The 22,341-nt window shown below is 43.0% G+C and overlaps 1 protein-coding gene across 11 annotated transcripts in view; it reads right to left on the bottom strand.

Annotated features, from left to right (window-relative positions):
* kmt2d (lysine (K)-specific methyltransferase 2D) overlaps nt 1-22,341 on the bottom strand; it is a 133,672-nt gene that overhangs the window by 24,334 nt on the left and 86,997 nt on the right. For all 11 annotated transcript variants that reach the window (XM_055664509.1, XM_055664512.1, XM_055664508.1 and 8 more), the window contains 5 exons: nt 11,200-11,323; nt 10,915-11,002; nt 10,136-10,199; nt 7,425-7,657; nt 978-6,659 (listed from right to left, as the gene is read on the bottom strand). In XM_055664509.1, the coding sequence (XP_055520484.1) occupies nt 978-6,659; nt 7,425-7,657; nt 10,136-10,199; nt 10,915-11,002; nt 11,200-11,323 (6,191 nt within the window). The remainder of the gene's footprint in view (nt 1-977; nt 6,660-7,424; nt 7,658-10,135; nt 10,200-10,914; nt 11,003-11,199; nt 11,324-22,341) is intronic.

The following is a 22,341-nucleotide window of genomic DNA, read 5'->3' as shown; positions in this document are numbered from 1 at the left end:
GGATGCAAGCTGCCCAGGCGGAATATGAGGTGCTGTTCCTCCAATTTCCGGTGTTGCTCACTCTGGCAATGGAGGAGACCCAGGACAGAGAGGTCGGATTGGGAATGGGAGGGGGAGCTGAAGTGCTGAGCCACCGGGAGTTCAGGTAGGTTAATGCGGACTGAGCGGAGGTGTTCGGCGAAACGATCACCCAACCGCCGCTTAGTCTCCCCGATGTAAATTGTTCATATCTCATGATATTAATTACTCTAGGTTAACCACTATCATTGGAGCCTTGCTGGAAACTGGAAGTATCCTGAGCTAATTCTGCTACCACCATCATCTACTGCGACAAGTGATGGCTTCCACTGATTGTCGCCGGAAACTTGCGTCCTTTTCAGGACAGACGATGACAGTGAGGTCAACATTTGTAACAAGATGGACACGATAAAAAAAAGATTGGAGCCTTTGCCCCTTCCATTTTTATCACTAGTATTGTAGAAACATGTCTTATACCAAGAAACAAATATTTGGGATTTTTTTTTTAAATCCCCCACATTAATTTTGCCAGTTGTTGTCTCTATGGGACTATATTTATTTTTGCTCCAATCTCTTTATATTGTTATTGAAGCTTTTTAAGATAAAGTCAGAGTTATGTTATACGGAAACAAGCCTTTCGGCCCAACTCGTCCATGCCGAAAAAGGTGCCAATCTAAGCTTATCCCATCTGCTAGTGTTTGGCCCAAATCCCTTGTTGACATACAAGATTAAAAAAGGAATCGCTGAAAATACTCAACAGGTCCAGGCCCCATCCGTGGGAGAAGAAACACAGAGTACACTCTCCTGAATTTGTGACCCAAAACATTAACTCTACGTTTCTCTTCCTTTAGATGCAGCCTGACTTGCTGAATATTTCCTGCATTTACTTTTTTATTTTACATTTCCAGTACCTGTACTTTTCTCAATTTTCAACTTTGCTGACATAATTGTAAACTAACCTCTGGATTTCCAGTTGCACCTTGAAGTTTCCGATCTATCATCACGGCTTTGCTTTCAATGTGTCCTTTTATAGCTAAGTGTGTTCCATCACCAGAGCGCTGTGCCACAAGCTGCAAGTTCTTTGTGCGCAACAGTTTCTGCAGAAGCAGTTGTCCAGCTTCAGATCTGGGGGCAAGGAAAGACTGGTCCCCTACATTCAAGGCATTGAAGGAGTCAGTATTTAACTCATGTTTTAAGGTTCCCTCAGAATACCCACAGCGAATTGCCTCAATGTTTTCCTGTTTCACTAAGTGACCTGCACTTGTGTTGGCACCTTTAACAGTACCATCCTGTAAGTTGGAACAGCTATCCTGTCTTCCCACCACTTTGTGCACACATTCCTCTTGCCCATTCGTTTGATTCAACAGCGACGATTCTGCTCGCAGTCCGGGGTATTCCTCCTTTGTGACTTGATTTTGGGGGGATACTGGGAAGTCGAATGTGCAAGCTTTAGTCAACTCGCTTTGCTCGTGCGTCTCCATATTAATTCTAGTTTGTGACTCAGTGACAGAATTTGCTTTGTCGCCAGTGCCATGTGGCTTCATTGCCGATGCATCAGATTTAGAATCCAATATCTTCTGATGTATTATCCCAATAGGGTTTGCCATACAATGAGTACTTTCTTCAGATTCGTGGCTTTTGAGTACTTCTGATTGTGGCTGTACTATTGTTTCCAAAGTTTCATTTTGTAGTGACACATCACCCGAATTGTTTTTATTTACCTCAGGATGGAGGATTTGTGAACGATTGCAATGAGCTTGGGCAGATACCAATTCATTTGTTGACCCTGCGTTCTGCCTTGCTTGTTTGTTTTGAATTAGATGGGCCATCTCTTGAGGTTTCCCTCCATGTTCAGCTTTAATTTGCTGCACATAAACCATGCCTGGACGAAGAGGACCCAAACCCATCTGTTGACTGGTCACTTGGACTGGACGTAGGCCTGGATGCTGCTGTTGAAACGACTGTGGAGTCATGATGCTTTGCATTCCCTGCCTTGGATCTCCCACTGTTCCGTGCTGCTGAGATGTCGCTACACGCACGACTCCTTGCAAACCGAGACCATTATTCTGTTGGAGATTTGTAACAGATGGGTGTACACGTCTCATTAATTGATTTTGATGAGCCATTGATCTCTGCTGCCCTGCGACACCTTGTTGCATTGCTTGTTGCACTGATATCACTGATCGTGTTTGTAGATTCTGATACATCATACCCGGAGACTGTCCCAGCCCTACTGCGTTCTTAGGCATATTCTGAATCTGGGGCTGGTTACGGTCCTGTCCCATTACGCATTGGGGAGGCAGCAATGAATCTTGCTCCATTGCAATTTGGGCTCGTTGCAGTCCCTGACTCAGTGTACCCGGAGGCGGCTGCTCTTGTTGTTGCTCTTGCTGCTCTCCACTCATTGTACCCAAACTCTGAAACCGCTGTCCTTGCCCCATTGTACCTGGAGACTGCCTCTGTGCCATAAAGCTCTGCAGTTGCAGCTGTCCTTGACTTTGCCCAAATATGCTCTGTGAACGCAGTTGCTGCTGTCCTTGCTCTTGGTTCACCATAGTCTGGGATAGCTGTTCTTGACCAGACAGGTTCTGTAGTTGTCCTTGTCTGGCTACACCTTGTGTCTGCAACTGCCATTGTCCCATCAGGCCATGGAGTAGTTGCTGTTGTTGCCCATGCCTTATCCCAATCAAACATTGGGGCTGCTGCTGCTGCTGCTGCTGCTGCTGTTGCTTTGCCTGCCCCATTGGGGCTTGAGATTGAGATTGTCCCATCCCAATTGCGCCATGGGGTTGCTGTTGTGCTATCCCCATTGTACTCTGAATTTGGAGCTGCTGTTGTGCCACTCCAATTATACCAGGAGATTGCGTTTGCTGTTGTCCAACTCCTGCCAGACCGAGCCCCTGAGGCTGCTGACCCATTCCCACAGCTCCCTGGGATAACTGCTGCTGTACTACTCCGTGCCCCAAAGGGCCCTGATGAGGCTGTTGTCCTGTGGCTCCCAGGGTCTGGGGATGGGGTACCATGGTTCCGTGGGTCTGGAGATGTTGTACCATGGCGCTGTGTGCCTGGGAATGTTGTACCATGGCACCCAGGGACTGGGAATGTTGTACCATGGCTCCCTGGCTCTGCGGATGTTGCACCATGGCTCCCTGAGTTTGGGGATGTTGTCCACTGGTACCCAGAGACTGGGGATGTTGTACCATGGCGCCCAGAGACTGGGAATGTTGTACCATGGCGCCCAGAGACTGGGAATGTTGTCCACCCGTGCCCAGAGACTGGGAATGTTGTCCACTGGTACCCAGAGACTGGGGATGTTGTACCATGGTGCCCAGAGACTGGGGATGCTGTACCATGGCGCCCAGGGACTGGGAATGTTGTACCATGGTGCCCAGGGACTGGGAATGTTGTACTGTGGGGCTCTGGGTCTGCGGATGCTGACCCCCAGTGCCCTGGAACTGGGGATGTTGTATCATGGCACCCTGGGACTGGGGCTGTTGTCCGTCAGTGCCCGGAGTATGGGGCTGTTGTCCGTCAGTGGTCTGCGGCCGTTGGCCCACAGTGCCCTGGGACTGGGACTGGTGCTGTTGTCCATCAGAGCCCTGACCCTGTTGTCCACTGGTGCCCTGTGATGTGGGCTGCTGTCCGTCATTGTCCAAAGGCTGCTGTCTGCCGGTGCCCATGGATGGGGACTGTTGTCCTTGTATCTGGGGCTGTTGTCCACTGGTGCCCTGGGTCTGGGGGTGTTGCCCATCAGTGCCCAGGGTTTGGGCCTGTTGTCCGGTGCCCCGCAATGGGGGCTGTTGCCCATCGGTGCCCTGCGATGAGGAGTGTTCTCCATTATTGCCTTGGGTCGGTGTCTGTTGAGTCGCTGTGTCCAGGGACGAGGGCTGTTGTTCGTCAGTAGCCTGGGACGGGGGCTCGTGTTCGCCGGTGCCCTGCGATGATGTGAGTTCTCCGTCAGTGGTTTGGGTCGGGGGCTGTTGAGTCACGGTGCCCAGTGACTGGGGCTGTTGTCCGTCGGTGCCTTGGGTCTGGGGCTGTTGTCTGTCGGTGCCTTGGGTCTCGTGCTGTTGAGTCGTGGTCCCCATCGACTGGGGCTGTTGCATGCGGGGGCCTAGGGTTTGGGGCTGTTGTTTGCCGGGACCCAGGACCTGGTGTGGTTGAGTCGCAGTGCCTTGGGACTGGGGCTGTAGTCCGCTGGTGCCCATGGACTGGGGCTGTTGACCCGCTGTGCCCTGAGACTGGGGTTGTGGAGCCTCAGTGCCCTGCGTTTGGGGTTGTTGAACTGCTCTGCCCTGGGTCTGTTGTCCTGCAGCTCCCTGGGTCTGGGCCTGTTGTTCGGCTATGTCCTGAGCCTGTTGTTCAGCCATGCCCTGGGTCTGGGGCTGTTGTCCAGCCATGCCCTGGGTCTGGGGCTGTTGTCCAGCCATGCCCTGGGTCTGGGGCTGTTGTCCGGCTGTGCCCAGGGCACGTTGACCTCTAATGTCCCGGGTGTGGGCCTGTTGACCCGCTGTGTCCTGGGTCTGGGCTTGTTGACCAGCGGTGCCCTGGGTCTGGGCTTGTTGACCAGCGGTACCTTGAGCACGTTGAGCCGCCGTGTCCTGGGTCAGGGCCTGTTGTGCTACTGTGCCCTGGGTCTGGGCCTGTTGTCCTGCGGTACCCTGTGCCTGTTGACCCGCTGTTGCCTGGGTTGGGGGCTGCTGCCCCACCATGCCCTGGGTTGGGGACTGTTGTCCCACCGTGCCCTGGGCCTGCTGCCCGCCAGCACCCAGTGGCTGGGGGTGTTGTCCCGTGGTGCCCTGGTTCTGGTGTTGTTGTCCGTCAGCACCCAGCGGTTGGGGCTGTTGTCCCACATTGCCCATGCGCAGAGTCTGGGGCTGTTGCCCGCCGATGCCCTGGGTCGGGGGCTGTTGCCTCACGGTGGCCTGGCACTGGAGCGGTTGTCCCATCCCCTGCCCGATTGTACTCTGTGGTTGGGATGGTGTTTGCTGACCTAGAGTCCCATGGGATTGGGATGGTGGCAGTGGTTGTTGCCCAATCATGTTCTGGGATGGGGGTGGTTGCTGTGCCATTCCTTGCCCCATCGTTACCTGAGGCTCGGGGGGCGGTGGTTGTGCCTGTGCCTGTGCCTGTTGGCCCATTCCCACTGCAGTGAGGGGCAGATGCTCCTGTCCCTGTCCAATTGTGCTCTGGGTCTGATGATGCTGACCCTGGGTCATTGCACCCTGAGGCTGGGATTGCAGTCCTTGTTCCATTGATACGAGGGGCTGATGCTGCTGCCTTATGTTCTGTGTGATCATGCCTTGGGATTGATGTTGTTGCTGTCCCTGCCCCATTATACCAGGCAGCTGGTGCCTGAGGACGTGGAATGGAGTCTGCTGCCCAATTATACCTTGTGATGCTAAGTGTTGTCCCAAAACATCTTGCGATTGCTGCCTCATTATACCCTGCATTCGGGCGTGATGGACCATTGTACTTTGCTGCTGACCTTGCAAAGGGGTGGACAGCCGAAGGATGTTGTTCTGCCTGATAACACTTTGTGGGTGAAGCTGTCCTGAAACTGCTTGAAGGTGATGTTGTTGCAATGGAGTCATTGTTGCCAGCTGTTGACTCTGAGAAACATTCACTTGTTGAGGGCCTATGAGTCCTTGCTGTTGCAAAACAGCATTGGATGTCTGTTGCTGTAAAACTAGATTCTGTTGCTGTTGTTGAGACGCAAGGGCTTGCTGTTGACCTGCAAGACCTTGCTGATGTGCCAACTGCTGTGCCATAAGACCTTGCTGAGGCCTTGGAGGTTTAGGTTGATTGGCAAGTCCCTGTTGATGGGATTGCTGATGTAGGAGGAGGCCTTGCTGCTGACCAATTGGAGACATATGCTGCTGACTCATCAACCGTAGGTGTTGCTGTTGAGGTGCCAGACTCTGTTGGTGTGGTGCTCCTGGTTGCTGTTGCCCCTGACCGATGTGCGGCTGGGGTAGTTGCTGCTGACCTGGCTGGTGTTGTGATTGTACAATAATCCCTTGCTGTTGTCCAATGAAGCCTTGTTGCTGTTGGCCCATGAGAGCCTGCTGGGCCAATATTGGTTTGTTACCAACAATATTTTGCTGAGTCGTCGGTTGAAGCTGTCCAATGATATTTTGTTGTTGTAATTTCCCCATGATGCTTTGTTGCTGAGTTGGCCCAACTAGTCCTTGCTGTTGAACAAGCTGCATTCTTTGCAGCTGAAGGTGTCTCTCTTGCAGGAGTCTGTTTTCATTCGCAAGTGTCTGAGCAGCAGAATTTCCAGGAAAAAAGCTAGTTGGAGTGGCAGAAGAAACAGTTGCTGAGGCGGAAGAATATTCTTGCTGTTGGGTCACAGCTGAGGTTAAGAAAGTTGGTCCTTGTTGAAGTGGCAGTCGTATGTTTCCCGTGTGTCCTATTAGTGTATTTGGTTGTTGCGGTAATGCTTGGGGTCCAAGGAGTGATCCTCCTTGCTGGGCTAGTGCTGCCGATAACATGGGTGTTGCAAGTTTCGGCATTACGCGAGGATTCTGGGATGTGGCTGTCCCGATCACCCCCGAGGGAGATAAGGAGCATTTCTGCTGCTGTTTATTCCGATATTCGGTCATAAGATTTGTATGTTCCTTTTGCTGTTTGCGGACCTGAAACACAATTTTTAGAAAAACTTGAAATTAATTATGCCTTTGTTAAAAAAATAAATTTAAAAAAAATTCAGGATAATTTTATAATAACCCACTTAATCAGCACAAGCTATAATTGAACACTAATTTCAATGGAGCAATTCATATTCCAATCAAATTTACATACTTCTAGGATGTAAATATAATAATTAAAGTTTACTTTCAGCATTGACAGAGCTCATTCCACAAAACGCTGGCAATTATTTTCTAATTGTTCGGCATGGACTGGCCGAGATGGCCTTTTTCCGTGCTGTAATTGTTATATGGTTATAATTAGGGAAACAGTTCTATTAAGAGAAATGTTCATGCTAAGCCGGGTTGGAGATATGTACCTGTTTCTATGGAACTTTAAGCAGGGATTTATTGCTTCAGAGAATAAAAAATGGAACTTGAGACAAAATTGATTTCACAAAGGTGTGAAGTACATTTTTCAATATATGCCTGTTCCATACACGGAAAGCATACTGAAGGGCTTCAAAAATACATAGGGAAAGCAATAGCAGCCAAACATGCCTTTAAGCATGTATGGTTATCTCATCATAAAGGTGGTGATGAATTGGATGGGAAGATAGATGGAACCAACGACTTTCAAATACCTGTTAATGCATTTACAATATTACACGCAGCAACTACTTAGCAAAACATATTGTTGAATCAAGGTAACAAAGGAAGATACTGGACTAAGTCAACGTTAGATGAAAAGAATCTCTCATCATCAAACCTTACCTGATCAAGTTGTTTCTGGATTTTACTTTGTTGCTCTGTAACCCGTTTCAGTTTCTCTGCATCTGCCTCGGGGAACTCGCGTCCCGCTTTCTTGGCCGTCCGTTGTTTGGCACATAATGCTTTTCTCGACTTTCTGTGGACACCAATCTGCTCTTCTAAAAATTTCAGCTGCATCTGAAGCAGCTGTTGAGTGTGCAGCAGCCATTCTTCATACTGCCGGTGCTCTGCCTCATCTACAGCACAAGAACCAAATGTATAATTAGACAACATGCAAGTCTTAATCATTCTGTGTCTGCTTCCCGTGCCCGAAAGCAATTGCACAAGATGTTAAACTCAGCACCGATAAATGATGGAAGAAAAAATACATTCTGTTAGGTATTTTGCCAACAGCTTCTAAAAGTAAAGTAGAATATTGTTATATTCCCTTATTGAAATATAATAATGGAACCATTTCCCTGCTGATTGTCAAAAGTGCAACATGTGACAAGGAGATTTTTTTAAACAGAATATCACATACTTTTGAATGCAGGAAATCAATGCCTGAAGAAAAATATTACCAGTATATCAGATACAATCTTCACATGGCGTCAGCGCATCTTATTTTTAGTGGTACTCTGACTAGTCTCGTAAACTGGATAGCTGATTAAAGCACATCTGAAACTATAAAACTACAAATCAGAAATTTAAATAGAAAATGCTGGCAGCAGTCTCGTGGGCCAGCTGGCACGTGGACATGGAAAAGAAAAGTGACATTCCAAGATACTGATCCTTCATCCAAACTGTTTCTCTCATCATAGATTCTGCTTTATCCTTGAAGAATTTTCCAGCATTTTTCGTGGATCACATTTCTACAGCTTTGATCTTGGACGAACAATAGTAACGTGCTAATTTATCACGTGTCCATTTTCCACCGCAGTTTTTTCCCCCCAACAGCTTGAGGCTCCCCATAAAGGACTATTAAACAAAAGGGAGGAGGTTGTCTTTCCATTCTCTGGTGGTGGATGTGAATACAAGCTCAAATAGTAAAAGGCAATGTGCCAATCTTGTGTGACAGCTGACGTTTGGAAACTTAGATTCACAAACCATTATAACTGGGAATTTTGTTCCAGATCAAAGTGAATTTCCTAGAATGTGACCACATCCTTCCCAGAAGAGAATAATTCACTGAGGAAAAAGTCAATCGACAAATCATGGTCCATTCCGACAAGCAGAAATTACAGCTTTGCCAGAAATTTGCAGGATTCTCTCATTAAAATAACATCCGACTTAAACCCCCTTCAAGCTGAAAAATCACTGGGTGGATATAGAACAGAATTATGACACAAAATCAACAAATCCGATTGGGTCAATTAGTCCATTGCAAGCCTGCAGATTTTTCCAGTTTAGGGCTGTTACCACTCTTACGATGTCCAGAAGGTTTAACTTTGCCTAGTCATAAAGAAACAATTCACACAGATTTGGGGAGTGATCCATGGGAACAAATGTATCTAGTTTTAACTTTATCTAAGACTTATCTAGTAAGGCTTGGTGGCGGCCCAATCACAACAGATAGGCAGTTTTAAAAGCTGGTTGCAATTTTGACCCTTGCACATTTTTCTCCCGCCACCCTGAAGCATGAAGATGTTTCAAACAAATGTTTAGTGTACCTGAAGGTATAATGCACAATGTAGACAGTTACAGGCATGTTTCCCCATTGAGTTTAAATCTGGTTGTCAGCTTAACTCAAGAAATGTTGGCCAAATGTATTTGTGCTCGAGCAAAGACTCATTCTCTTGTCACCAACAATGATATCATTTAGGTGATATAATGGCCCTGTCCCACTGTACGAGTTCATTCCAAGAGCTCTCCCGAGTTTAAAAAAAATCAAACTCGTGGTAAGCACGGAGAATGAACATAGCGGGTACGTCGGAGCTCGGGGACGTCTCTTAGCGGCTCGTAACGCTAACGGCAGGTATTCAGGAAAGGCGGTAAGCTTGGGAAGACTCGTGAAGACTTTTGAACATGTTGAAAAATGTCCACGAGAGCCCCAAGTACCGACGAGCGGCCATTACCGTAAATCTCCGAGTTCGAATCAGGGCAAACTCAGGAGAACTCTTTGAATGAACTCGTACAGTGGGACAGGGCTTTAAAGCTGAAAGAATCTGCTCAGAACACTGAAAAGTTGGTCAGGTTGATTCCGCTTGCAGTTATAATAATTACAAGAATTTCTGTACAGGTAAAATATTAATCTAACAGCAGTAGAGATTGTGCCATTTTCTTTCAGCAGAATGCTGGAAAAAGCTGGAAGTCCACAGTTTCTTTAGAAAAGCTTGATGCTGGGGATTCAGATTCACATGAATGAAAACATTTTGTCGAGTGCAGAGCTTCACACAGATTCTGTAAGGCATTTACTTGACACTTAGCAAGTAGCATCTTCTGGAATGTTGCCAAACATGCAAGTTTTTGACAAGATCAACCTGAACCAGAGAAAGTCAATCTTAAGATTTTAAAGGAGCGTGCCAAAATGTACAACTATTGCCCTTTTGCAAAGTCGAGAAACCACAAATGACTGCAAAGAGGCAGATGCTCAGATCTGAACTTCTCGTCTTCTATTTTTAAGTTGTATTATTTTGAATTGATATACTTAAATTTCAGTGTTATATTTAAAAGAAAATTCTAAACAGCAAGATTTCAAACTGCCACACAGTTCACTAATAAAGCCAAACACTTACTTACGAACCCCTGGACAAAGGTTGGTGGATTTGGCCGAGTCTGCACCTGTTCACTATTAGTTTCCTGTTGGGGAAATGGAAACCCTAATCATTAGTGGATTTGGACTTGTGCAGAACCAGATCTACGCATTTTGATGATTTCCGGATAAATTAATACTGAACTTTTGAAATGGGAAACAAACAAAAACCAGGTGAAGCCAAGTGAACACAAGCAATAAGGAATGAAAAAGGAAGTATCAACTCCCTTTATACCTTTAAAATGCAAATATGCTCAGGAGTGAATCAAGTTACGTATGCAGGTGGACTGACACATTTTAAACTTCAATTAAATGAATTAGTTTTGAAAACTAATGACAAGTTTTGTTAAAACCCTGAATCAATGTGATTTCAGATGCTGGACATTTACCAATGCTTATTTGGTAAAGTGGCTACTGGTAATTCCCAAGTGCCTTGCAATTATTTTTTGCTGAACCTTAGCTGAGGGAAGGGCAATGGGCACGGTAATGTTTGCTGGGGATAAAAGAACCCAAAGGAATAAAAGCATACACATCATATTTTAGCTGAACAAAACAAAATACAATCCTCTTACCGACACCCCCCAAAACACCTTTGAGGATGAGAATTCTTTTACGGTACATTGCACTCCTTGCTCGAAAAAATGTGAACAGCTATTTTTCTTATTTTATTTTTCTTTTATTGCTTATTCTTTTCCTGTACTCAACGCATGACTAAGAATATTAAAAAAGTGATGAGCGAGTTTTTAAAGAGAGGCGACATACCTGACTGTTTCCAGGTGGCAATTTAGTCTGGGCCTCATTTGCTCCTGGAGCTCCAGCCAACCTCTGCGCTAATAATGAAACTTGCTGCCTAAGCAACCATAAAAATTGATTAACTGTGAATATTGCAAAGTGACTTTTTAAAAATTCAATATTCTTTAAGCTTAAATCCGATTTTCACTGAAACATAAATCGAAATCTGGATTACGAAATAAAATATTTTCATTTGTATTAAATCTGCCTAATCCTATTTTTTATTATTCTGCACAAAATCAAATTAAAACCTACCTATTCATCCCTGGTGCTACAGTGATGTTTCCTTGGGCCATAACCTTTTTAATTCCCTTCAATGCCACCATCTTTGCTTTGGCAATGGGATCCATGATATCATCGGCTGCAAATTTATCCAAATCTACAAAGAAAGAGATTCTGGTAAAACCGTTCAAAATGTAGGTTGTTTAGAACTTTAACATTTCAATTTCAAAAATATTCGTTCACATCATCATCCCTGTCATTCATTGGTAAACATTTCCAAACGATAACTAATAATGTGGAACATTTTAAAATCTTATCTTTCAAAGCAGTTCACCGTTTTGTACAGATAGTACTAAATAAATTACCAGTCAAAAGCTCGTTAAACAAATAATGGGGGTGAAGGGAGAGGACAGGGTTGTAGTTGTTTCATGTGAACCTTGGTGTTTTGCATATGCTGTATTTTTTAAAAGGGAACACAATTATAACTGGGTTGGGAATGACATGATTCAACTCAAATTTAGCCCAAGTTTCAACTTGTGCAACTGAGAAGTAATTGTCAGACTTTGTATAACCTGCTCAAATTATGTATCTACTGGATGTGTCTTTGGCAAATCATTTTAAATATCAGATTTCCCACTTCAGGAATTAATCCTGGAGTCATCAAGCACATTTAAATACTGTTATGTTTGCTGATGGTCAAAATCTTTTCAAACTGTGCAACACACCAAGTTAAAACATGGGTCCCCATGTCCATTTCACATTGTGGAGGATTCACAATAATTTCCAACTGAATTGATGTTTGGCAATATGTGAAAAAGCATGTAGCTGCCCTGCAACAGAGATAAATAACTGCTGATATGGTTCGATTCCAAATAGATGTGATAAGAACAAAGCCTACAAGACTGAAAGAAGTGAGAGAGGAGGTGGTCAAAGTAAATTACCTACCTGGTAGAGAATCTTCACTGTTCCATTGGTGTTCATCCTTCACATACTGTAGGAGTAAAGCCTAACTTGGTAGTATGAGGAAACCATGCCTGGCAATCACATGAGAATGATGTCCTGGTGTTGCAGGTAGGTGATGCTGCAGATATTTCCTTCCACATTGTATAATAAAATCCTAAAACTTGTACAACTGCACCAATTCATTTAAATCTGAAGTTAACTGAAACTAGTTAACCAGAATGTATAGCACAAGTAGAAAATACAAGGGTTACATCCCAGGTCAAGCAGCATATGTGGAGAGAGAAAGTGTGGCTTTTCCAGTGACTGACCTGAAACGTTCATTGTTTTGCTCTCTCTGCAGATGCTGCTTGATCTGCAGTGTTATGCCCAGCATTTTGTTCTTATAAATATCAGATTTTCTGCAACTTCAGCATTTTTATTTTTCAATAATCAAAAAATGAATTCCTATTCCACTACTTTCCTGCATAGATGAAGGTGAATACACAAATAATGAAAATTGTCCACTGGACAAGGCCAACTATCATCTTCATAGACATTCCTTCAAAGAACATTAAAGCATAGGTACACAAAAATGCTGGAGAAACTCAGCGGGTGCAGCAGCATCTATGGAGCGAAGGAGATAGGCAACGTTGCCTATTTCCTTCACTCCATAGATGCTGCTGCACCCGCTGAGTTTCTCCAGCATTTTTGTGTACCTTCGATTTTCCAGCATCTGCAGTTCCTTCTTAAACATTAAAGCATACCTATGTGATGGTGATTTAGGATGGGGGGAAAAAAGCCTCTGCATAAAGAATCACAACACAAAAACTGTTGATAGCAATTTGCAAAAGCTGCTGCCACTGTTGCTATTTAAATGTGGTCATATTTAGTAAATTTGTAATTCCTGGAAGTGGTATTTTGGACTTGACTTGCTCTATTTGAAACCTGATTGAGAAATGCCCATGAATCAGCCATAAAACACAAACTAACACTATAACTTGCAACCTATCATTCTGCCAAACAAGATCGTCCAACACGTTTTCATTTTCCTCAAATATTCCAGTTATTTTCACATATAAATTACTGACACCTATATAATAGAGAACAGCAGGGGTTTTTTTTTGCATACAGCAGTAAGCTAAAAACACCATTGATAAATGATGTTATTCACTTTTTTGGCAGATATGAAGAAGAAACACTCATTATCAGATTAATCAGATCTTTTAACAATGAACTCAAACATCCATTTCACTATTCTGTTCTGTTATTCATTGTTATTTGTTTTCACAGTTCATCAATGTGAACTGAAGTAATCACCAACAATGCCAATTTAAATGCAAGGAAGAACCCCAGTGCACTAAAAATATTTCTGGTGATAGATACAAGGATAAATCCATCAGTGAAAGCCTAATTTTAAACAAGTCTCTCCACACTAATGGACTCATCAGTTCTGGTAAAGTTTCACTGCACTTTTTGATCAGTTTGCCCAAAACTGTACACAATGTTCTAATTGTTGCCTTAAGATGCTGTCCAGTTCAACGTTTTAACTTGTCTTTGTATTCTTTTCCTAAGATTTGAAAAAAAATCAAGTATTTAATTTGTCCATTTCTAAAATCAAAATTGCCACATCTTCTGGTCCATCGCCAACTTGAATAGTTTTGTATAGCTGTATATACAAAACTGTATATTGTATATACAAAAGCTGTATATTGAAATCACTTTGTTCCTTTCACTTATCTAAAATGTTGTATTTTCAGTTAACTATTCTTATTATCAGTCTATTATTTAATAATTTCCCATTTTGAGATGCAAATCATCTAAAGGGCCTGTCCCACTTAAGCTATTTTTAGGCGACTGCCATAGTCGTAGCAGGTCACCGAAAACCCGGCGACTGGACACCCCTTTGACATAAAATTTGAAATAGAATCATTACTTTAACAACAAAAAAAAAAACAAAGTCAGCACCAGCGACAACCTACATTAACTTGGTGACAACCTCCGTTAACCTGGCGACAACTACAACAGCACCTACGTCAGGAGAAGTCAAGCTACGCTCATTGGCGTCAAACCCACTGTCACCGACTGTCTCTGAAAAATTTTCAACATGCTGAAAATCCAGCGGCGACCAGAAAGACGCTACGACTCTTTGGGCGACTGAGGAGACGACTCACGACCGTACAGGCGACACCCCCGGTCACCATATGACGACAGCCTAGTTGCCTAAAACATAGCCTAAGTGGGACAGGCCCTTAAGACTTTCATTAAGTCAAAAACAAAACACTCAGAAATTCCTTTAAATACAAATACATGATCTGGAATGCACAATTGGAAAATATGATTAAAAGGAATTCAACTGAATCTCAGTGGATATGTATTTTTAAATGCAACATTTGCGGGGATACAGGAAGTGAATAGGAGAGTAGCATTCCATCTCCCAAAGAGACACTTGAGATTATACGGGCAAAAATGCTTCTTCATGTGCTCGATGACACAAAGGGCAGCCTCTTTTTTAAGGGTGTGGTGGGCATTGGGACTGTCCATTCATTTGAAGATGTTCTTGAGAGTTGCGGCGCTCTGTTGATCCAATCCATCCGAGGTGAGATTGCGGGTTGGCCACCGGATTCTTTGCAAAAAATACTGTACAAAAACATTATTAACTTTTCCCATTGCCTTTTGTCATTCTTTCCTTTCTCAATATCCTGTGGCATGGATAAATAAATGGCGAAGCATCAAAACAATTGGCAAAGGGTTCAGAAAAATGCCGTGTACAGCTTACCCAAAAAAATGCAGTCAACCAGATTACTTATGCCAGCAGTCAAAATAAACTCATATCCTTGGCTGTCATGACCTGGGAGATTAGAAGTCTCATGGACAACAAAAGATCAGAAAGAGAAACTGCTCTTACTGTTAAGGAATTATCCAAACAGAGCACCGATTTCACATAATCACCAAGTCAAGACTTTCTGATGAAAAACACAACACTACATATTTCTCCTGGAAGGGCAAATCGGGTAATGATCATTAAACGCTTCATGCGAGTTACTATTAACACCTTTGCACGTTATTCGTTCAGCACAAAGCTTGGTGGCATCAACAAAAGGTTCTTGACTCCACACTTCATAATCTTGTATACAGCTTGCTTCAGCGGCCAGAGGTTGCCAACTGCTTCAGACGGGCATCCATGACCAAGAGGAGCATAATAACCTGCCTTACAATCACCACAATGAAATGCTTCGAGATGATGGTTATGGCGCTAATTAATTCCTGCCTCAGAAATGACCTGGCTCACTTTCAATTTGCCAATCGCTACGAGTCACAGCAAATGCTGTCTCACTGCTCTCCATTCTGCTCTGGACCATCTGGATATCAGGAACACAATGTCAAGCTGTTGTTCGTCGACTGCAGCTACAGTTCAACACAATGATCCCGTTCAAACTCTATCACTAAGCTCCAAGACATGGGCCACTGTACCTCCTACTGCAACTGGATCCACATCTGCAGACCTCAATCAGTGTGCATTGGAAGCAACCTCACCTCCGCCTTCCTAACAAAGGTACACCTGTGTGTACTCAGCCCCCTGCTCTAATCTCTTCACATCCATGACCGTGTGGCTAAGAACAACTCCAATGCCATCTACAAATTTACTGACGGCAATAAACTCAACGACGGCATACATGTGATGTAACAATGAACACAACAAAAAGGTCAAGAGAAACTGCCACTCTGAATTATCAAAATTATCTTTACAGGGAATTTCAGCATATGATTGGCTAAGGTGTACTTCAAGTTGGGACAGCCACCTGTTTTGCTTCAGTAAATATGCTAAACATATTGATCACACACGTACTTGGGCAAAATGATAGAAATAATGGCATATGCAAGATGAAAGGACTGAGAGTTTTTGGACTGCAACTTTTGATCGGAATCACAGAATGCTCCAATTGGTAGGGTCCCAAGTGGCAAACTGAACTATTGGACTACTCCCAAAAATGCCAGAACAAACTTATCTTCTATTTAAACAAGCCTTACAAATACCAGACAGGGAGGAAATAAAGTTAAAAACATGGCCGAGGTTGCAAAAAGGGAGCATCATTAAACTCACCTGAACAAGACATGATGATAGGTAAGAAATTAGCAAAGGTACTTTGATGTCAGTTTGCCAGCAAACTATGCAATTTTCCAGAAACAAAAAGCACAGAACTAACATTTAATGTAATTGGAAACCAAATAGTCCATATCCCTGACAGCCAAAATCTCCAATTTCTAGAGTGTCGCTGGACGAAACAGGCCCTGTGGCCCACCAAGTCCATGTCAACTATTAAACCCCTACACCAATGCTATATTACTCCAATTTTATTCTCCCCACATTCCCATCAACTCCAAGATTCGACCACTCACCAATATGCTTGGAGCAATTTACAGCAGCCAATTAAACTACCAATTGGCACATCTTTGGAATGTGGGAGGAAACACATGCAGTCACAGGAAGAACATGTCAACTCCACAGAGAAAGCATCAGAGATCAGGATCAGTGTTGCTGTAACTGCGAGTCGGTGGCTCTGCTCATCCCATTGGCACAACTACTGAATGGAGGTAAAGAAAATTCTAAAATATTCTCTGAACCTCCATCTTTAATATAGGAATTGTGATTAATATGACCACCTTTATAACTGCCTCAATAAATTCAAGTTAGTCAGGCATGATCTTTCTTTAATAAATCTATGCTGACTGCAGGTGGTTTAGACTCTCAGAAATTCTTCCAATAACGCATCAGCGGTTCGAATAACTGTCCTAATTAAAAGAGGTGCACCTCGTTCTACAATTTTTGAACATGAGTTTGGTTCATTGAGAAGGAACCGAATTTTAAAAACCCAATCAATTGTGAGCATTAAACATTTGCTAATTGGCAGAAAAGTCCTAATCAATTGATAGAGACAGAATACTACTAACAAAAACAATTCCAGCATGAATTGCATTGAACAAAAAATTGGTAAAGTATTTAGAAAGCCAAGACTAAGATGATCACGAGATGAGTATTTTACAGTATGTTGAAGTTAGCTGTGTGTCCTATGTGCCATGTTTTAACAGATCAGCACCCAAGGAATTACAAACAGTAATCAAGTAGAAACATAATAAATCTGTGGTGCTTAACACAAGATGAATCGCCTGTCCCACTTCAGCAAGCAGCAAGTATCCTGAATTTGACAATCTCCGACCTGGTGCAGAAATTCAAAGGCCAAGGTATCAGAAGAAATGATGTTACAATTCCCTTGATCTCTTTTTCTTTCCCCCCTTAAACATAAAATGCTTGCCTGTCTTCTGCTATAAACGTTCCTTTTTTTTTGAATGTTATTAGAACTGTCAATGAATCAGTCAAGCGGTGCAAATGCAAAGGGAAATTATTTAGACATGACCAGGTAAAATTACAGTTGCCAGATACACAATTATCACTACAGATTCTAAGCCAAGCTAGATGTTCATTTATCTGTATCTCAAAGGAAAAGAACCTGCCTTGTCTTAAGACTATACCAATATACCAGCAGCAGTGGCTTAATTCTGAACTTTCAAAAACTAGCAAGTCACCCCAAGTCATTCCCAGAGACCTCCTTTCCTCATTCTCCACATCCTACCAGGCTGATTTCAAACAAGAATATTGTACAATATAGGGAAACCCCCAGACTAACAAATGTCTTTCCAATATATATCATTTACAGTGCCATCCATAATGTTTGGGACAAAGACCCATCATTTATTTATTTGCCTCTGTACTCCACAATTTGAGATTTGTAATAGAAAAAACTTCATGTGGTTAAAGTGCACATTGTCAAATTTTATTAAAGGCAATTTTTATACATTTTCGTTTCACCATGTAGAAATTACAGCTGTGTTTATACATAGTCTCCCCCCCCCCCCACCCCCCCCCCCCCCCCATATTTCAGGGCACCATAATGTTTGGGACACATGGCTTCACAGGTGTGTTTAAATGCCTCCTTAATGCAGGTATGAGAGCTCTCAGCACCTAGTCTCCAGTCTTCCCATCACCTTTGGAAACTTTTATTGCTGCTTATCAAAATGAGAACCAAAGTTGTGCCAATGAAAGTCAAAGAAGCCATTATGCGACTGAGAAACAAGAATAATACTGAGACATCAGCCAAACATTGGGCTTACCAAAATCAACTGTTTGGAACATCATTAAGAAGAAAGAGAGCACTGGTGAGGTTACTAATCGCAAAGGGACTGTCAGGCCAAGGAAGACCTCCACAGCTGATGACAGAAGAATTCTCTCTACATAATAAAGAAAAATCCCCAAACACTTGTCCGACAGATCGGAAACACTCGGGTGTTGATTTGTCAATGACCACTGTCCGCAGAAGACATCATGAACAGAAATACAGAGGCTACACTGCAAGATGCAAACCATTGGTTAGCCGCAAAAATAGGATGGCCTTGTTACAGTTTGCCAAGAAGTACTTAAAAGAGCAACCACAGTTCTGGAAAAAGGTCTTGTGGACAGATGAGACGAAGATTAACTTGTATCAGAGTGATGGCAAGAGCAAAGTATGGAGGAGAGAAGGAACTGCCCAAGATCCAAAGCATACCACCTCATCTGTGGGGTATGGTGGTGGGGGTGTTATGGCCTGGGCATGTATGGCTGCTGAAGGTACTGGCTCACTTATCTTCATTGATGATACAATTGCTGATGGTAGTAGCATAATGAATTCTGAAGTGTATAGACACATCCTATCTGCTCAAGGTCAAACAAATGCCTCAAAACACATTGGCCTGCAGTTCATTCTACCGCAAGACAATGATCCCAAACATACTGCTAAAGCAACAAAGGAGTTTTTCAAAGCTAAAAAATTGTCATTTCTTGAATGGATAAGTCAATCACCCAATCTGAACCCAATTGAGCATGGTTTTTATATGCTGAAGAGAAAACTGAAGGTGACTAGCCCCCATAAGCTAAAGATGGCTGCAATACAGGCCTGGCAGAGCATCACCAGAGAGACATCCAGCAACTGGTGATGTCCATGAATCACAGACTTCAAGCAGTTATTGCATGCAAAGGATATGCAACAAAATACTAAACATGGTTACTTTCATTTACATGACATTGCTGTGTCCCAAACATTACGGTGCCCTGAAATGTGGGGGACTATGTATAAACACTGCTGTAATTTCTACATGGTGAAACCAAAATGTATAAAAATGGCCTTTATTAAAATTTGACCATGTGCACTTTAACCACATGTGATTTTTTTCTATTACAAATCTCAAATTGTGGAGTACAGAGGCAAATAAATAAATGATGGGTCTTTGTACCAAACATTATGGAGGGCACTGCATATAGCCTGGTTTGAGCTTTACAACTATTTACAAACTCATGGAATATGGAAAAAACCAACAGCAATATGTGCGTTGATGAAAATGAGTGTGTGTCTAATGCCCATGTGTGCAAGAATTAATAACAGCCCAAAACATCCTCAATTACCTGCAAAGTGCTTTCTTTCAAAGTAATTCACGGAAGTGGACACTGCTGAATGCTTCACTTGTGGCCTATTTTTAATTTTGTGACATTTCAGCCGTTTGCTCTACCATTTTAAAGATCAGTTAAGAGTCAAGCACATTGTTTCGGGATAAAGTTACGTATGGACCAGACCTTGAGTACATCGAACTATGTAGTAGCACGGTCATTAAATAACATCGGACTAACAATCCAGAGACCAGAATTTAAATCCTAGCATGGAGCTTGTGGAATTTAAAATCAATTAAAGGTGTAAATTTTTTATTTATTTTTTAAAAGAGGGACTAGGGGGAGGGGAGGAGAGAAGCAATACAGTAAGTCTTAAATAATATGAATCTACTAGATTGTGGCAAAAAAAGCACCTGATCCACCAACATCCTTCAAGGGAGGAAATCTGGTGATATAAAAGCTAAAAATATTGGAAATACTCAGCTGGTCAGGCAGCACGTGGGAAAAGAAAAACAGTTATTACTTCAGGTCAAAGACTGTTGTCATCCGGACATGACTATATATGTTATCAGACCCATCAGGGTGGTTGACTTAAATTTCTTCGTAAGCCACTATGTTCAAACAATAAATGCTGGCCTTACCAATGATGCCTAGATCGTGAAGAATGAATAAATGAAGAACAAGATCTGCTTAACATGGCATTATAGAAAGAAATACAGAACTGACACTAGCCTTTTAGCCAAAGTAGTCCATACATAGCGTCAACTGCCATCAACACTAATCCTCAATTAATCCTATTCTATATTCTCTCCACATTCTCAACAACTCCTCCCCCACCCCACCCTTGCACACCTCATCTAGTCTATCACTCACCTACACACTCGGGTCAATTAACCTCTCAACCACGCATCTTGTGGGAGGAAACTAGAGCTCCCTACCTCTCCTGCCTATGGACTGCATGGGCGATCTTAGGAATAGTATCTTGAGAGCCGCCACAATCAACAACATGCTAACAGGAAATGTCTTACACTACATCTGCCACTTGTGACATCCTGCACATTTGAGGTTTAGTACAACGCATTTATTTTTGAACAAACTACACACAGTATATGTCTACTCCCTCGCAACTGGAGCAAACTCATTCTCAAGTCCACAATGCTCACACTTTGTCTTGCGTCCGACAGTCCTGCTAACATGATAGTGCCCTAAATATTGCATGATGGTTACGGCTCCCCGGAGATGCATTTCAGAAATGATGAATAATCTCAATGCGGCTGCAAATTCCTGCAGGACGTTCCAATGCGCATGCAGTATTCAACAATCCATAATCATCGAGAGATGTCTAGAAATGGATTATCGTTCAGAAGCCTGTAAGCAACCCTGGGCTGCAGACAAAGAACCGCAGTTATGAATGGCTTTTTCATAGCTGCTCTATTGAGGGACGGGAGATCTCAAAGGATCCTGCTCTTTTTCCTATGCATCCCAGTAAAACAATCCATTTTCTGTCAGCTTCTAGTTTTAATCAAATTTCCATATGTCCTATATCTGCCTTATTAATGAGAAGCTATATCCATCATAATATTAAAGGAAGTCATATTAAATGCAGGTAGCAGTTTGTGGACCAATAAATTGAACGCCATGGATTTGATATTGAGACCAGGGTTAATGATGCGCCCTCTAATCCGGTTTAGCAGACAAAAGGTTGCTTGGCCATGAAGTAGTTCCTGAAACTTATGAACATTTATGATAACTGCTGCGTGTTTAAGAAGCAAGCATCAATACCACGATCCCCAAAGTCTGCAAATGAGAATGGTCGACTGGAAATATGATTAGCCTGATGTAGGAATCGGGGCAGATGTCCTCCCCCATTCATGAAACCGCTGAGTTAATTTTGTTTTGTTGCATTATCACGGGCATTGAGAAAGATGCAACTAACACGAGTCAGTTTGAAAACTGTATGAAGAGCATAAAGGTTCAAAGTTATTGCTTCACTCATGTGTTTATCATCGATTTCTGACCACTTTCTCCCCCATAATCACAGTCAAAGAAGCACTGATGTTGCTATATAATCTAAAGAACAAGAACATTGCCATTAACCTAGTGGCAGCATTGCTGCCTGAAACTCCCAGGTCAAGCTTCAGCCTACACTCCTGATAGCACCAGTTCAGGCTAACATCTTACACAATACCCAATATCAGAGGGAAACACCAGTCCCTCATCACAAGTTACTGAAATCCCCCCAAAAAACTCCCAATGTATATGACCAGCTGAGGCAACATGCACATTCCATAGATGAACCTTTTTTGCAAAGCATCAAATTTGAACTTTTTCACTCCAAAAGAAAACTAAAGAACATGTCGTCTTCTCCAAACAGCAGCTGAAAGGGACAACATTGTGTTTTGACTCTGTGCTAGCCCATTGAACTTAAAAAAAAAACATGCTTATAAATCACCTGAACAAACTAGAACAAAATTGTTTAAAACTCTCTCATCAAACTTAGACCTGAAGTGACTCCTGTCAACATTTTTGTAGACTAGCACGTGATATGAAGAGTACAGAATATACAATTGGGAAAGACGGAAGCAGTAGGATGAAACAGTTCCGAGAAGTACACATGTTGCAAGGGCCATCGTTCGAAGCATCACCTTTCTGCAACATCACGGTAACTTTTTTTGTGAGCAAACATGACACATGGTTTCCTGAGAGCATACAAAAATAGGCAATTCTCCTATAGTATGTGGAGGAGGAGGAAGACTGAA

The sequence above is a fragment of the Leucoraja erinacea genome, chromosome 40, assembly GCF_028641065.1.
Source record: "Leucoraja erinacea ecotype New England chromosome 40, Leri_hhj_1, whole genome shotgun sequence".
Classification (NCBI taxonomy): Eukaryota; Metazoa; Chordata; class Chondrichthyes; order Rajiformes; family Rajidae; genus Leucoraja; species Leucoraja erinaceus.
The sequence above is the reverse complement of the archived record's forward strand: the minus strand, read 5'-3'. Positions and strand labels throughout refer to the sequence as shown.